Source organism: Tupaia chinensis, unplaced genomic scaffold, assembly GCF_000334495.1.
Source record: "Tupaia chinensis unplaced genomic scaffold, TupChi_1.0 Scaffold145889_1, whole genome shotgun sequence".
Lineage (NCBI taxonomy): Eukaryota > Metazoa > Chordata > Mammalia > Scandentia > Tupaiidae > Tupaia > Tupaia belangeri.
The window spans coordinates 900,277-919,093 of NW_006205746.1; the positions used below are offsets into that span (position 1 = coordinate 900,277).

The 18,817-nt window shown below is 39.2% G+C and overlaps 1 protein-coding gene across 1 annotated transcript in view; it reads left to right on the top strand.

Moving 5' to 3' along the window:
* The window catches only part of CNTN6 (contactin 6), a 395,429-nt gene that overhangs the window by 311,107 nt on the left and 65,505 nt on the right, over positions 1 to 18,817 (top strand). Inside the window, exon 12 of the mRNA XM_006168594.2 lies at positions 3,902 to 4,052. Coding sequence (XP_006168656.1) covers positions 3,902 to 4,052 — 151 coding nt within the window. The remainder of the gene's footprint in view (positions 1 to 3,901; positions 4,053 to 18,817) is intronic.

Here is an 18,817-nt window from a genome sequence, read left to right on the forward strand (position 1 = left end):
CCCACGCGCCCTATAGCAAAAACCTCTCCAAAAAAAGAAATCACAATTTACAGTGTCTGATTTCATTTTCTGATGCTATAACTAAATACCATAGACTGGTTAATTGATAAAGAATTGTTCAGTTCAAAGCTCTGGAGGACCAAGGTTGAAGGGCTATATCTGGTGAGGGATTTCTTGCTGGAGGGGGCTCTCTGCAAAGTCCTAAGTTGGTACAGGGTATCATATGGCAAGAGAGCAAAAGTACATGTCAGCTACGGCTCCTCTCCCTCTTCTTAAAAAAACATTAGTAGGCAATTGCAGGGGCCCCATTCTAATGATCTTGTTTAAATCGAATTAACTCCCAAAGGCCCTAACTCTTTTTTTTTTCTTGCCTTAGGACACATGTGCTTTCCTGAAAGAGAGAGCAAGAGAGACAGAGACAATGAGAGAAAAAGTGAGAAATCACTCCCCATGGGGGATGGCCACGCCACAATCTCTTCTCCTCTAGTCTTCTCCCAGGATCTTGGGCACACATGCTCATACACCTGGCATGAGTTTCAAGCCACTGGGTCCAGTATTTGAACCGTGGTCAATCATGTGGGAGTCCAGTGACATGACCACTCTGCTATCTACTGGTCCCATCCCTTACTTTTTATTTATTTATTTTTATTTTTTAAAGAATGATTTATTTAATCTTATTATTATATTACTATTTGCTACAGGGCATGCACATTCACCAGAGACAAATAGAAAGAGAGAGGGAAAGTAAGAAAGCAAGCTGCCAGGTCCAGGACTTGAACCATGGTTGGCCATGTGAAAGTCCAATGTCTTAACCACCACGCCACCTATCAGCCTCCCCAGCTTCATGATTGTAGCCTCATGGTTTCAAGATGTCTGCTGTAGCTACAGAAATCAGGTCAGGAGATAAGGGAGATTATAGAACCGGTTACATGTATCCCTTTCATTAGAAAAGCAAAATGTCTCCCCTTGCTGTGGTAGTGGCTGGAGATCACAGTACGACCTGTATGGTGAGACAGCAGCAGTCATGATGAGACCAGCATTTAGGATGTTTCTTCTGCACTTTAACTGAGTATTGGTTGTAAGGAGGGCTGCCAAAACAGTAAACAAAGGAGGTATTATGCTTCCAGAAAAGTCTCAAGGCAAAGTTTACAAGCAACAGTAGTAGCTATTGGATCTAGCTCTAAAGGGAAGGGTGGAGAGATACAACCCATTAGTGTGAGAAAGTTGAAGATAAAGTTTTTTCTCCCAGAAGATGGAGGCACCAAAGTAGTTCTAAATCACAAAGATTATTTCTGATTTAGAAATGGTGACATTCCTGGAAAGCAGGTAGACTGAGATAAATCACAACGAAATAGTATTATATGAAGCTGCTCATTCCACTGAAGCTGTGAAATCTTTCATCATGAAAATAATTTCCGTGTCTCTCTTTAATAATAAACTAATGATATGGGGCCAGCAGATGGTGTAGCACATGGTCGACTACAGTTTGAGTCCCAGACCTGGTGGCATATGGGTGTGTGCTCAAACTCCTGGGAGAAGAATGTGGAAGAAAGCACTGCAGTGTGGTATCCACCCTGGGAGGTGGTTTCTTACTTTTCCTCTCACTGTGTCTGACTCTCTCTCTCTCTCTAGCGAGTGCATGCACCCCAAGGCAAAAACCTCTAAAACAAAAATAGTTAATGATAGCTAACATTTAAAAAAAAGAAAAGCAAAATGTCCCTGAACTCCCACAGCAAACCTCTTTTATGTCATTAATGAGAACCTTGTCATTTGACCACTCAGACATCAAGTGAAACTGGGAAAATAAGTACCTATATTGGGTGCTGAATTTGAAGCAGTTTGAGATGATATTTTGGGAAATATAACCAGTAGTGTTTGTCATGAGATAGGACTCAATTTTATCTTTTTTTTTAAATACTTATTTAATTGTATTTATTCATTATTTTAATTTGACCAGAGAGAGACACACAGAGAGAGAGGGAAAAGGTGAGAAAGTAAGCCACCAGGTTCGGGACTCGAGCCATGGTCGGCCATGTGGGAGTGTTTAGCACCTTAACCATCACACCACCTCCTGGTCCCATGGACTTAATGATATTTCAATTTATGGCTTTCTTTATGGTAGAAGAACAAAAGATATAAAAGAGAAGAAAGATCTAACAATAGATGAAGTTCTATGAAATTTTGGGACCAGCAGTTAGTGTAATGGTTATGTCGCTGGACTCCCATGTAGTCAACCATGGTTCAAGTCCTAGTCTGGGTGACTTAAGGTCACGCTGGGCATGTGTGCGTGTGTGCCCAAGATCCTTAGAGGAGAATGGAGGAGAAGGGATTGCAGCATGGCCATCCCCCTTGGGCAGTGATTTCTCAGGTTCTGTCTGTCTCTCTCTGTCTTTCTGGCGAGTGCACATGCCCTGTAGCAAAAAACCTCTCAAAAAAAAGAAAAGAAATGTGTGAATAATAGCATTCATTCATTTGTTCAGTCTTTTTTTTTTTTTTTCTTTTTTGAGAAAGATTTTTGCTAAAGAGTGTGTGTGATTGCCAGAGAGACAGAAAGTGAGAAATCATACTCCCCAGGGGAGAGCCACGCCACAATCCCTTCTCCTCCATTCTCCTCTCGGGATTTCAGGCATGCACACACACTCACCTGGTGAGTTTTAAGCTTCCAGGTCTGGAACTCAAACCAGGGTCGACTGTGCGAACATCCAACAATGTAACCATTATGCCATCTGCTGTTTTCCCCTGCCATTTCTTCAGTCTTTTAATCACTGCTTTTTGTTGAATATTTATTATATATAGAACCCAAAAAATGCAATTATCAATACTAGAGTGATTCATTGATCCTATAGTTTTACTGAGAAAAAAGAGCCAAGCTTAAATGATGTGATTCTTACAGTCCAGAATTAAGAAGTTGCTATTAGAACACATGTTAAGTTGAACATATCCTAAATTAAGAGCATTCTCTTTCATCTGAGATCACAAGAAAAAGCATATACAAGTCAGGTGAAGGGCAGTGAAAACAACACCTGAAAAGCCCAGAAGCAAGAGAACAAGGCATGTCTGAGAAAAGCTCAGTTCACTTCAACTTTAGCCAAGGAATGGAAATTAGGCACATAGATTACAATGCCCAGAGTTAGGAAGGTTTAGATGTTCCCCATAAACATAATAATTTCTCACCCTCATGAACTGGTATCTGTTTAATGTTTATTTAGTGAAGACAAAGCTGAGACTGACAGACGTTTTTTGTTTTAAGTATCTATTCTACCTGTCTACTTCTGATGCCTGAAGAAATCTGACACAATCATGACCAATTCTGACTATTTCAGTAGTATTTTTATTATTGCACATGTGTGTGTTGTGTGTGTTCGCATGCATATGTGTGCATGTATTTACATGCTGTATATGTTTATATGTTCAAATTTAAGATTATCTAGCGGGAATGGATTTCATGACTCTTCTTATCAGGATTAAAATAACCTATTTTGTCTCTTATAGAACCATTTTCACTCTTTTGACTATAAATGTTATTAGAAATGTGACCTTTTAAAATTTTCTTCCTCCTTACCAAGTTGCCTTTGTTATTGCAATGAGTACCACCAACACAAAAACAAATTATTTTTATTGAGCACATATTTTATGCCAGGGCATAGTGCTCCATGACTGTTATTTAATCCCACACTGACTTCCTGAGGTCTTACCCACCATCATCCTTCACTTTACAAAAGGAAACAGAGACTCTAGAATGGTATCAGCAACTAGTCCCCAAGCATCTTTAACAAAGGGGCTTGACAAATGGTTCTGACTACAAATATTACATTCTATATAGTATATCACATGGAATCTTGGGTCATTAAATGTTAATTAAGTGAATAATTTAACAGTTTTTTTTAAATTTTGTTTTTAGCCTCAGCTCCTGATTTCTCCAAAAATCCCATTAAAAAAAATTCAGTTGTTCAAGTTGGTGGGGATATTACAATTGAGTGCAAACCCAGTGCTTTCCCCAGGGCAGCTATCTCCTGGAAAAGAGGAACAGAGAGTCTACGCCAAAGTAAAAGGTAAATTAATATATTTTAAATAATTTTTCAATATTTTTTTATGTAACATCCTTCCTTTTAAAGATTTTTTTTTTTAGGTCTTCTAAAATTTTTTCTTTCTGGTAAACCTTCGACAGTATATCAAGAGATGCCAACATTTTTCACATAACCATAAACATGAAAGGATCTTATAATACTAAGACCTGTTTGTATAATTGGCAACGATGTTTTCAGCACATGAACTTGTAATAGATACGTTGCTGAAAAATTCTTTAAGACCTTTTTCTATATTCAGTTTGAAGGCTTTTTTCCCATCCTGGCCTGCTGAGAAATCAGTGAGAAGTATATTACACAAAGAGGAGAGACTTATACGCATACACCTGGTGTTGCAGTTTTTAAAGAGTCACACAGGTGTTCACCCCATGACAAAATGAATTCACCACGTGAAAAAATGTTGAGAGGTTCCTGTAGAGAAACAAGAGAGGTTTCCTTCCGTAATGGATGCAGTGGAAAATCCTAGATCAACACTAGCATATTTTCTAGGAGAGTTTGACAGAATGAAACAGGTGTGTTTCTCTCCTTGCAGTACATTTCATTTCACTGTACTGTAGAACTGTGTATGCAAAGGGATAACTAGACCACATATCAGCTCTCCCTTTCTCTTTTTAATTTGCCAGAGGCTATGTGTGCTTATTGAAGAGAGACAGAGAGACAGACAGAACTAGAAAACATACCCTAGGGGCTTAGTCATGCTACAACCCCTTCTCTTCCATTTCTCCATCCTGTCAGGATTTTAGGCACACACACATAAGTGCCTAGGATTCCTACCACATCATTGAGCATATGGGACCCAACCACCTTGCCAACCAGGTGACAGGCAGTGCTCTGAAGCTCTCTTTTGATGACTCATGTGTATTTCTTACTGATCATACATATAGTTAAATCTTGCCCTGAATGACCCATTGTGCTAAAGATGAGAAAATGGTGTTCAGCATTCACGTGTGTCATGAACCTGAATGTGTAACATGATAGGCAAGTGAAAAGCAGGTGAACAAAAGGACAACCCAAAACAGATGAGACACGTTAATCATCAGTGTTAAAAAAAAAAAATTAAAATGACCTGAAAGGCATAGAGAGTGTGGCCACACCTAAAGGCTTTGACAGAAGATAGCCCCAGTATTGTAGAACTTCCAATAGTTCAAGGAAAGCTAGAAATTCAGATTTTGGCATTTTTATCTCCCAAGCCAGAAAAAATAACACCCACAGGTTGGATACAGGGACACTATTTTTGTCATTTCTAAACCCCAAATTTCACTATGACCTAGAAAGAGAGAAAAGGGTATTTAACAGAAGTAAAAGCCAAGGACCCACGTCAATTATGTAGAATGCCGTCATGGTCATATTTGCTGCCTTGCAGACACTATCCTTGAATATAATGAGACATTCCAGGAAGAACCCCTTCTAGGGCATTCTTTCTTTCTATATTCTCTCCTCTCTCTAAATGTCTTTCCATTCCAGCCTGAAGCTTCTCCCAGGAATTTTAACATATCATTGTATACCCCATGCCTTGGCACAGAACCAAAAATCAGTAAATAGGTGTGAAATGAATGGATGAGTAAAAAAATATGTATATTCAGAGCTTGACCAGCTTTAGAGATTTAGGCATTTCTTTTCTTCTTCTTTTTTTTAAAGAGAGATTTTTGCTATAGGGCATGTGTGCTCATCAGAGAGAGAGAGACAGAGAGACAGAAAGCGAGAACTCACCCCCCGCCAGGGAGGATGGCCATACTGTAATCCCATCTCCTTTATTCTCCTCTCAGGATTTTGGATACACATACACACATGCCTGGCATGAGTTTGAAGCCTCTGGGTCCGGGACTCAAACTGCCCATGTGGAAGTCCTACTACACAACTAATATACCATTTGCTGGTCCCAAGATTTAGGCTTTTCTCAGAGATATTCCTCAAGATATAAGACAGATATTTTGAAACTAAGGTGGAAGAAAAGGTGAAAAGAAACCTGTCAACTGGGCTCAGGGTAGGCCCCTTCCTCTGTGGATGCTACCAGGAAGGTTGTTGCAAGTACTCCCAACAGATTTGGATGTGGATTCCTTTTAGATGGTTATTCTTTCATTTCTAAAATCTAATCAAGATTTGAATAAACTGCTATGAAACAGGAAAACTCAAGAGATTCTGCAGTATGAAACACAGCACTTTGTACTGAGGGTCTGGATAAATTGATTAGCTTGGCTTCATTTAATAACATGTAACCCAAAGAATGGGGATGGCTGCCATTTACCTTCCATAACCTTTAAAGGCCCAAATACCTTCATATGTGAGAAGGAGGAAAAACATTGCAAAGGAAGAGAATTTGGCTAGTGGTGAGAAAATGAGAAAAATAAATTTGAAGAGCACAAGGGAAACTGCTTTTACGAACAGTTCACGCTTTTGTTTTATTTTGTTTTGCCCCATATAGAATAAATTTGGGGTCATCTGAGCCTGAGAAGTTACTAATCGTCCTAGCAGATTCAGTATTATCTCACCAATGATAAGAATGATTCCTATGGTTTCTACTTATAGATTATTCTTCCATAATTCTATCGTCTGGTTGCTTTAAAATTTTATTACAGGTTTTAACAAAAGAAAACAAACAAACAAGTTATCTCTTAAAAATATATCCTAAACAGTTAGGAGGAGGAATGGGTCCCAGCAGAAGGTAGTAACTGCAGACTTAGAACTCTGTAGTACAGCTTACACTGAGCACTAATTTGCAAAGGGCAACCCAGCCAGCTCCATAAAATTTTGTGTCTCTGCACACTTTCTACCCTGTCCCCCTCTTCTATTGCATTGTCCTGGCTGGTTTCATTAAGTGCATGGCTTTAAGTTGCCTAATGAGAAAGATAAGATCTATGTTTCTACTTGTGTTGGCTTAATAGCTTTTTTGTAGTCTTATCACAGGGACTTCCAAGCAGGTTGAATATAAAAATTAAAAGTAGTAGTAAGAAGGGGGAAAAGAAAAAAGAGGCAGGAAAAAGAGAAAGAAAGAAAGAGAGATAGAAGAAAAAGGAGGGAGAGAGAAAGAGAAAAAAGAGGAAGGGAGAGAGAGATAATTTCTTATTATAGAGGTAATATAATATAATAATATGCCGAAAAGAGATTCCAACCCCTCTTTTACCCTATTTAGGGCATAGGCACATCATTTTTCTTATATAGATCACCATATGTAAGATGGATTAAAAGCATTACATTCTTCTTTATTTATAATTATTTTTATTTAACTTTATTTATTTACTTGTTTTAATTTGACCAGAGAAGAACAGAGTGAGAGCAATAGGGAGAGTGTGTGTATGAGAGAGAGTGCTAGCTAGCTAGCTGCCAGGTCCAGGACTTGAACTGTGATCAGCCATGTGGGCATCCAGAGCCCCTAACCACCAGGCCACCTATCAGCCTCAAAAGTATTACATTTTCTTTGAAGAGGAAACAGTCAAATTTTCTCTTCAAGCACATCAAATCTAAGGTTGATTATTTCTTCTGTATTTTTTGTTTGAACCATTAAATAGATGGTAACAGATTTCTTTTTCCCATAATCTGAATCCTCTTCAAAACAATATTGCTGTGACATATCCCCAATTCTAGCTAAGTAACTACAGTTAGCATGCATATATAGCCACCACACGAGAAAAAAAATATTGGATAAAACATTAATTAAATGGTGGGTAATGACACAAACTATTTCTTCTCATGTCTGGAATATCTTATTCAAGTTTATTTGGTTTAGTGTGTCTATATATTTCCACGTGTTTCTGTATAGAGTTAGACATCAGATTTCCAAAGCACATAAAATCAAGTATTTTAGGAGCCAGAACAGAGTATGAGTATTGGGCATAGAGACTGGATTATAAATTAATTTTTTAGATTTAATTATAAAGTGCAGGGTTTATCACTTGTTAGTAACATTGTTCAATATTATATTTGAATAAAACATTAAAGATTATCTAATCCACTTTCAAAACTTTATGGGGCAAGATCATAATTACGAACACAGAACACTAAGTCCTAGTACAGCTTTTTAAAAATTATTATTGGGACCAGCAGTTAACGTAATGGCTATGTCGCTGGACTCCCACGTAGTCGACTGCGGTTCGAGTCCTGGACCCGGTGGCTTAAACTCATGCCGGGCGTGTGTGCGTGTGTGCCCAAGATCCTGAGAGGAGAAAGGAGGAGAAGGGATTGTGGCATGGCCATCCCCCCCGGGGGGGGGGTGATTTCTCATTTTCTGTCTCTCTGTCTCTCTGGCGAGCGCACATACCCTATAGCAAAAACCTCTTATGAAATTATTATTTTAGATTTTGTTATAGGGCATGTACATTTGCTGCAGACAGAGAAAGAATGAGAGACAGAAAGGGAGAAAACATCTTCCAGGGAGGATAGCCATGACACAATCCCTTCTTTCTCCTCCATTCTCCTCTTGGGATTTTGGGTATGCATGCACATGTGCCTGGCATGTGTTTCTAACTACCAGGTCTGGGACTTGAACTCCATAGTTGACCATGTGGGATCCAGGTACCTTAACCACCACACAACATGCAGGCTTACCAGTACACATTTTTTTTTTAATGGCACATCTGTCTGATTATACACACACACACACACACACACACACACACACATATATTCCTACCCTCTCATACCTCTGTTAAAGCATGACACAACTTGAAGAATAAAAAAGTCAGATATAGAAAAAAGTTTAAATTTTTTACAATGATTCCAAGTAAGAATAATTTTTAGTTCTTGACCTTGGGAATACCCATGTGGGGAAATTTTTAGTCTCTGTTATAAAACTTCTATATGATACTGTCTACTTTGAAGTTTCATTGTCACTAACTCTTGCTGCCAATAAAGATACTACCTAGAGCTGGTTGAGAGGGCTCTAAAGAAGCCTATTCAAAGTAATCATACTGTATTGCCAACTTATAAAAAACGGTGGCAATATATATATTTTGACAACTTCTCTTAGACTTACATAAATTGAGACAGCTTTCATCACATGCCTAGTAAGTGATGAAGCTAAATCTCAGGACCAAGTCTCCCATTGCCATATCCGTATTTTTTCCTCTTTAGAGAAAATAAGGAAAATACTCAGCTCTTTAGTTTTTCGAGGATTGTTGTCACAGTATCTAATGGAATTTAAAGTATTGGCAATTCAGATTGAGCAGCATGTCTTAATATGGTGGACATGATTTTTATTAGCCTATGTGCCATAATTGAAGTCTTGACTATTTTAAGAGTTCTGTCTTTGCAGTGAGTGTCTATATTCATGGCAGACTGTCGGAGTAGAAAAGTTTCCTTCAAACTAAAAATAGATAACTGGTATTACAGCGTCCAGAGCTGGCTGGTTTCCTGCTGGGAATGAATGGTCATGCGACATCTGCCTCATTCTTTTTTGGAGATACCAGTGGCTTAGAAATAGCACTTAAATTGAAGAGAAGCAAAAGGCATATTCCTGTAGGAGAACCAGCATGTATTGCAAAGAGCCCTGCATTGGGAAGTAGAAAATAAGGGTTTTGGTCTCAGTTCTATTGTTGATGGGTGGTAGGACCTTGAGTAAAAACATTAGGCCACTCTCTCTCTCTCTCTCTCTTTTTTTTTTTTAAGTTTATTTCTTCTGAGAGAGAGAGAAAGTGAGAGGTAGGTATCTCCAACTGGGCTTTCATGTCATAACCCAGTCCTGAGCTTAAATCAGCCCAGGACATGGTGTTTCACACATACATGAGGAATCTCCAGGAGCCAAACCTGGGATCTTCTCACTTGGGTCCAGAATCACAGGAATTGCAATACTGCTACACCACTGGCTGACCTCTCCCTTTTCTTTAATGTCATAGGTCCCTGGATTTAAGATGTTATACTATAAAAGCAACTTTCAGAAATATTAAACATGATGTCCATGCAGTGACTACCTGCACTTAGCAATTACATAGTAAAAGGTGGATATAAACTATTAGCCTGGCAGGTTGAAATTGTAGGCTCTATCTGAGTAATAACTATGTATGTTTTAATGGTTTGCTCACATGACCAAATGACTAAGCCAAACATGGCGATGGCTGTGAGTATCCAAATAGCTAAAGGGGCTGGCAGGTGGCAGGATGGTTAAAAGTGCTGAGTTCCCACAATTCTGACCGTGGCTCTAGTCCCGGACCTGGCAGCTTACTTTCTCACTTTCTCCTTTCTCTCTCTCTCTCTCTCTACTCCCTCTCAGTCAAATTAAAATAATAAAAATTAATTAATTAATAAAATTAAATAAAATAATTCTAAAAAAATATAATAGCTGAAGTGATCTGTTTGGGTGGATTCAGCAATAACTGAGTGCACGAACAGCTAGACTATAAGCTTCATGAAGGCAGTGAGCATCACCCTTAAATTCACCATTATAGGCCCAGCACCCAGCACAAGCTGGAACTTGATACATAGTCAATAATTATTTTTCTTTGTTGCTAAAAAAATGAAAGTTAAAGTTTACTTTGTTTCACTGGCTTCAAAGGTGTTTCAGTTAAATGGAAAATTTAACCTTTAATGGATACACTGTGTTCATTCATTATGTACATATTTATTGAACATCCATTATATCCCAACTACTGTTTTAGGTGCTGGACATAAAACGTTAAGCTAGCTAACGACACAGCTTTCCCTTTCTTAGGAAATTGTTTTTCTTTGAAATTAATTGGAGTTGAAGATTTGGATTCTCCTATCCTTTCTTAGGAAATTGTTATTTTTAAAAAGTTATTTAGAGTAGGGCCAGCCAGTGACATAGTAATTAAGACAGCTGGGGCTGACTGCGCACTTCAAGTCCTGGACCCAGTGTTTTGAAAAGCCTGATGGGCATGCATGCATGCATTTCCAAAATCCAGAAAGGAGAAGTTGAGGAGAAGGTGTTGCAGGATAGTCATCCCCATGAGGGGTGCCGTCTCATTTTCCCTCTCTCTCTGGCAAGCGAATGTGTTCTCTATGTGTGTGTGTGTGTGTGTGTGTGTGTGTGTGTGTGTGTGTATTTAATTACTTAGAATTGAAGATTTAGGCTCCAGTCCCAATTCCACTTCTCACTTAGCTGATAACTTCTAGCAAGTCTTTTAATGTCACTGGTTCTCCGCTGGTCCATTTCAGAGAACATAGTACTTGTTTTTCCCATGGGTTGCAGGAGACTCAATGACATAGCACAGGTGCAAGGACAGGTGAACTGTAACACTGTGACCACTGCATGTGTTTATTCTAGTTGTCCTTAGTTGTGCGTGCTTACCTCTAACAGCCAGAGAAGCAACCACAGACTTCCACAGAAAGCCAAGATGAATACAAATTAAGTTTATCTCTGCAAGGCATTCTGAGGCCACTGAGGGAATCAATTCCACATCTGCTAAGTTTGATTAATCACTTCTTCTTTTCCTTGTGGATCTACTTAGCAAGTGAACTGACAGAAATCAAAGGCCTAGATTTGTTTCTTTATGCCCTGTGACTGCTGGCTACCCAGTCAGGGATCACCTCCTGAATTTAATAGGAAATGTTAACCTGCTCAACAGACAGCTTAACATTGTCCTCTGACAGGTGGCATTAAATATGACGCCTGAGTCACCTGGGGTTTGGTTGGAGTGGACTTACAAGCTCTGAACAATAAAAACAGAAAAATGGGGAGAAGGAATTTTGCCCTATTATTAAAAGAATAATCATTGAGTCCATATGTAATCCACAGCAATTTCCTCTCATTTCCTAAAAATATAGTGTAACATAATACAGTCCAGCCACGTCAGACAAGTTATTAGTAGTGGCAGTAAGTGCCAGATGGTGGTGCAGTAGTAACACCATTCCCTGCAGCAGGAGACTCAAATGTGAGGGTCCCTGAGTTGCATCCTGGTGCCTCCCTGTAAACACACAGAGAGGCGCACACACATGTCCCCTTAATCTGGACTGGCTGAGGCTGGGAGTAAGTCACGGGGTGAAGACCTTGTCAGTGGCACTACCTCTCTTTCTTCCTCTCTCTCAGGCTTTTTCTCTCACGGAAGAAATACGTAAGAAAATGAACTTGAAAAATGATGATAAGCATTTTAAGCACTTTCTATATGCCAGAGAGTACACCGGCACTTTACATATCTCAAAACATTAAAGCACATTTTCTCCATATTCGGGTATATTTCTAAGGATCAAAGTTGTCACAGAATATACGGTTATGGTTGTATCAATTTTACTGCAGTAATCTCAAAGAGCTAAATACAACGCCACTTCAGAATTCACAATCAAATTCAGTCAACCATAGAGAGTGTACTCCTGGGCAGCTGGTCTTAGACTGTGATCGTATTCCACAAGCTTGAAATAGGGGACAGCTGGAATCCCTGGAACCGATTCTGTTACCTTTACTTTCTTGCCCCCCCCCCACACACACACACACACACATCTATCTATATATACGTTGCAGGAAGAACCTATCATATCATTCATTCTGTGTACTTTGCCCTATAGTAATACTATCATTGAGTCCTGCGTGGCCCTGGGCACTTGGCAAATGCGTGTACCTTGAACAACCATGGAGTCTTACTCAATTATTGAATAAGTGGTGTGCATTCAGTATTTCTACCCTGAATTTAGAGCAGAACCACTCCATTTCTATCTGCCTAGCACTCCAAGACCCCAAGAGGGCCTCCCCTCGGACACTGTATTCCACTGTGGGAAAACAATCAGGAGGAAGGTATAAAGATGCCTGGAAAAGTAAACAGGGGGACACTTGTGAGCACAGAGAGAGAGGAGATGAGGGGAAAGAAGGATGGGGGAGAAAGACAGATAGGGGAGGACCAGGGTGTTCTCTGTGAGGGGAGAGAAGTCATAGTTATTGAACAGAGATCCCTTGGCCTTTCTTTACTTCAGGAATCCTTGCAGAAGGCCTGTTTGAACACCCTTAACATAGTGCCAGAAACAGAAAAGGAACAGAATAGAAATTGTAAGAGTTTGTTTTCATTCTTTGCTAAATGACCTGGGCAAAGCAGTTTTCTTAGTTACAGAGCCCTTGGCCCAGCACATTATCTACCATTGCATTTTTCCCCACTGGGGCCTAGTCACAGCCATCTCATGGGGCATCAGCTCCTGAGGCTCTGGCTATCTGAATGCAGGAGAGCCAATTATATGATTCTTCTTCCCTGTTTGCCACTTCTCAATGTACTTTACAATATCTACCTTCTACACCATTACTATCCCTTTTTCTTTTAGGTTTATTCTCCATTGTTCCATCGCAATAAAATATCCCCTATGCCCGTGCCTTTTCAATGCAACGTTAGCTGTCAGGCAGCCACTGGAAAGCAGACTCGTCTACTCCTTCTCCTCCTTGCACAGCTTCCTAATGGAACAAGCAAATAAACCTAATTTTATTTTGTATCACCAGCTACTTAATGTAATAGTGCTTAGTACATCAGGTAGCATGAGTATCAAATAGGCAAATGAACCATATGTTCCCATGTTTAAGGAAGAATGACAGTCTGCATAATGCTAGGCTTATTACAATCTCCCTTCTGTGCTGCCTCTTTGTAATAAAATTTTAAATTGTTCATTCTCAACTCCTGAGAGCCTTGTTAAGGTGAGCCTTTCCAAGGGAATACATGTTGAAGATGTCAAGAGCCATCTGATAATCTTGCCTGTGTCACAAGAAGATGTAACAAGCTAAAATCCTGTGTGTGCCCCTGTCAGTCTTATGTTCATTTTTCCCTCTTGCCATCCAATCTTTCTTTCTTTATTCCCACTAGCCTCTCCTGATCTGGGGCACTCACCTTTTCACACAGTGTGTGCAGAACCACCTGCCTGCTATGGTCTGAAAAGGCTCCGGCTCATTAAAGATGTAGAGCCTGCCTTTAAATCCAGCCTGCCTAGCTGGGTGTGTGCTCTTCTGAATGGCTGCCTTGCGCCTGACTATTATTGCTGCAGCTCCCTATTTTAAATGTTTTCATGATGGGAAATGACATCCTGTGGCTTTCAACCAAGGGCAAATATGATAAAGTAAAAAAAGGTTCACAAAATAAATAACATCTTATAAATTCTTGTAGTGTATCCAACAACAGAAAACAGTTATGCTTCATTGTGAAGTTGCTGTAAATTCCTAGGCTGCATCTGTAGGTTTTGAATTTGATCATGCATCCTAAAAACCTTGTAAAAAATGCAGATCCCACAACTGTGCCCCAAATTTTAATTCAGTAGGTGTGGAATAGGCAGAGGAATCTGCATTTTTATAAGTGCATTCCTTCTGCCCTCAAGAACAACACTGACTGTTGAATATTACCTAGGAGAATGCTGGCTTGATGCACAGACATTTGCATATGAACAAGAAACTGTATTTATTTTATCTCCTGTCCTCTTCTGAACTTTGCTTCTTATGCTTAAAGTTCAACCTTTCATCTTATCTTTCTGTTGAAGAGATGTAAGTCCTCCCTCTCCTTACTTTTTGAAAATATGCATATAATTAGCCTTAGAATGGTGTGCACTTACTTTTAGTGCTTGCTTCTAATTTCTGAATGACATTTATATCTTCCAAGATTTGTATAAATATTCAAAAGCAATAATTTCATAGACAGAAAAGGTCAAATATTTGTGTAATTCCTACAAATGACCTTTTGTTCTTGGTTTGAGTCTTGAGAAAAGAAAAGTGTAATGCAGAAAGTATTCTGTCCCTTACTTTATTTATAGAAAATAGTTGTTTGACGGGTACTTGTTACACCTACATCTTCTGACAGATGCTGGTGAGTATAAAGAAACAAATAAAAAGAGAATTTCTGCCCATGACAATCCAGTTGAAGAAGTGAAAGTTGGATGGACCAGCAGTGTAGAGATTAGTTCTGTGAATCTTTCAAACAAGGAGTGAGGCTGCCTAAACAGTTTTTTACTCACTGGCTGTAATTATCCCAACCCCACCACCACCACTTTTGTTTTTTCAATTGTGCAACTTTTTTATTTTTCCAAATGGAATTCTAAGGAAAGAGAACCAAAGCCCCATTCAAAACCCCCCTCACTTCCTCTTACCCATAAGCAATCCATGGTAGACCTAAGAATCCCCCAGAGCATAGTTTGAAAACTACCGATTTAAAGTGACAAATCTGATTCGCAGTGTGACTTGTCAAACTATTCATTTATTTATAAGCACAGAGGCAAACCAAGTTGACAGTCCTTGTGAAAGATTCGGGGTTCATAAATGTGAATGAGCTCAGGGTCTCGTGAGGGAGGCAGACAGGTCAACAGCCCCAGTGCATTGGGCATGTGTCACCAGAAATGTGTGAAGACAGTGAGGATGGTTCACTAACTCCACTTACAGGAGTCCAGAAGGGCCTCTTCAGGTTGGAGGAACTGAGCTGGCATTTGCAGGCTGAGGAGGGGTTTTTCCCAGAAGAGGAAAGTGGGAGGAACAGGTATATCCTATGACTATCGTACTCTACTTAGCATCATACTTGGTGCCACTTCAAAGTCTTAGACAGACTTTCCTTCCTCAACACAAGATTAATTTTCCCTGAGAGTTTTCTCATTTATTTTACAAATAATTGAGACTCAAATCATTCTGGGAATCATCCAACAGTTGACTATGTAAGTGATGCCAGGATATACTTAATGATACATTTTTCAATCTATTTCCAGTAATTGTAACCAATACAGTCAGAAATCTGTCCTTTCCATAATTGATACTGTTTTATTATTTGTGTTATTTATTTATTTTTAGAGAGAGATTTTTGCCATAGTGAGCATGTGCTTACTGAAGAGACAGACACAAACAGAGAGAGAGAAAGCAAAAAATCACAGCCCCCCCCCAGGGGGGAGGGGGGAACAACCATGCTGCTGTTCCATGCACACAGCCATGATGCAATCCCTTCTCCATTCTCCTCTTGGAATTTTGAACACTCACGTTCATGCACCTGGCATGAGTTTAAGCCGCTGGGTTCAGGACTTGAACTGCAGTTGGCTCTGTGGGAGTCCAGCAATGTAACCATTATGCCATCTGCTGGTCCTGATACTGAGTTTTATTATATAAGAACAATGATTAGGGCCAACAGGTGATGTGGAGGTTAAGGTAGTTGGATCCCACATGGCCTATTTCACAGTTCAAGTCCTGAACCCCATGAAAAATATGCCAGGTATATATGTGTGTGTGTGTGTGTGTTTGTGTGTGTGTGTGTCTGTGTGTGTGTGTGTGTGTGTTTGTGTGTACATGCCCAAAATCCCAACAGGAGAATGTCTCTAAGAGATTGCAGCATGGTTACCCCTCCCCCCGCCCCAGGGAGTGTGATTTCTCACTTTCTCTCTCTCTCTCTCTCTCTCTTCTTTCTGGTGAGTGCACACACCCTATAACAAACAAACAAAAGAATAATGATAGTAACGACAATTTCAATTTCTATACTACCTGCCATGGGCAGATGGTATATTTATACACACCATTTTATTTCATTTTTAAGGCACTCCTATGAGAGGTATTTATATTCACACCCATAGTCACACGACTAGTAAATAATAGAAAAGGATTCAATTCCAGGAAGCTCTGATTCTAAAGCATGTATAATTTCATTTTCTTCTTTCCTTCCTTCTGTTCTTTTACAGTTGCCAGAGGTACATGCATTCACCAGAGACAGAGAGACAGAGGGTTAGGGAGAAAGCACCCCTAAATGGGGTGTGGTCATGAGTCAATCCCTTTTCCTGTAGTTCTGCATCCTGTTGGGAGTTGGGGCACACATGCACATGCACCCAGTATGTTTTCCAAGTTCCTGAGGCTGGGATTTGAACTGCGTGGCCTCACATGGGTCAGCCATTGAGATATAGCCAATTTCCTTAACCACTATGCCATGGAGCAGGCCCAGCATGTATAATCTTAAATGCTCCACGGTAGCCTTTCAGTTAGTTTCCCAATGAACTGTACTTTTTTTCTGTGGAACTGTAAGTAGACCTTAAGTTGAAACACATCACTTTTTTTTTTTTTTGACTTCTCAGAGGTGGACTTAAAGTTCTTCATTAATCAGTGACAAAAACAGTTAAGCTGTATTTTTTATGTCAATGGAAGACATAAAATAAGTCTGTACATTGTCCAGATACTAAAGATGGAGTCTTTTGATTCACTAAGCAAAATAAATAAATCAGTCCTTTTAGTGGATTAGCATCCTGCATCCACAATGTGCAACTCGATTTTTAATGTAATATACAGTAATTTTGATGCCATGTAAACATAGACATGCATAGACAAAAAAATAGAGGTAATCTCCCAAAATGTGATAGAGCAAGTGACCTAAATATGACTTGTATATCCAAGTTAAGAAGAAATGTTAGGATTAGCAGGAAAGGAATCGCATTCAAGTTGGTTCCCCATGCTGGGCCACTTCTGTAAGTCTAGTTTTGTAGTTCTATAGAATTATGAATATGATAATTCAGTAGACAAAGAGGATCCAGAATTGGAAATTCACTAGCATCCATCACTTCTAAAACTATGTCCAAGATAGCAGGAGACACCTCTTAGTCACGTTTTGAAGTCACTGGATTACAATGAGCTGCACTGACTCAAGGCCATAGTCATTAGTGTTCCAGCCTGACTTCCTCCCTTTCATAGCCAAAGGATACCAGAGAACTCAGGGGGAAAAGTTACTATAGTTTAAGCCACCTACCAGTATTTGCATCTTATCTGTCTCAAAGTTTGTGGCAGATGCAAATTTACATATGTAAAATTTCAAAACCCCAAGGAAATCATACAATAGGCCCATCACTATAAAAGTAACAAACACAATGTGAAAATATCCTCACAATGTTTGGATTTCTCCATTATTTCTGCACAATTCTCACTCTTCCATTATATTTTCAGCCAATTTTCCTCTAGTTATTTTGGGAAAAGACTTCTTTTTTTATTTTTAATTTCTTTTTAATTTCTTGTAAGTCCTATGTTCACAGACTTTTTTGTCCTTTGCCAACTTTGTAATTCCCATCTCTTCTTGTGATTTCCTTGGGCTGTAAAGCATGTTAGCATATTAATTCCCTTTTGTGTTTTCTCTGGCATCTCAAAATACCACCACAAATGGAAACGCGATTCTTTATCTTTCTCTTCTACTAAACAGCTAAATATTCCTCTTAGACCTATTTCACTGGATTAATTTAGCTAAGTTTTCCATCTGATACTGTTTTGTTCACGTTAAGTCACATTTCCTGAACATTTTATGGGAGTCTGCCTCACAGCACACTGGCATCTTGTCAGAAAAGACACATCATGACACCAAATAATTATGTTATTTAACAACTGCTTTTATCTACCACCTCCTAATTTGTGTCATAATTCAGTCACCCTGAATCTGTGTTTGTGTTCTGTGTCAGCCGCTACAAAGCTGACACTTAAATTATTTGTGTATATTAAACAAGGAGACACATTTGATGAATTCAGAGGTCTGAATATCTGATGCTTTGGTGTCTGTTTTGGAGTTTAGGACAGTGGAACCAAAGACTTAACTTTGAATAGTTTGACTGTTCACACCAGTAATTACACATCAGGCATAAAATACAAGTGCAGGAACTAGGAATTCTAAAAAATTAGTCACTGGCAGCAATGTTTTTATTCTCATTTAAATTAAAAAGTGTTTGAGTCAATTTCTAATCTCTAGGTAACACTTCTAAACAACGCTTTCCTAATTACATCCTTTCAGTTAACTGTGGAAGGACTCTGAATCATCTTCTAATAACTAGTTTGTAGGAAGTATGTCGTTGCTATTTAATTTGTTTAAAATATACATGTAATTCTCTAGGCTGTTAAGAGC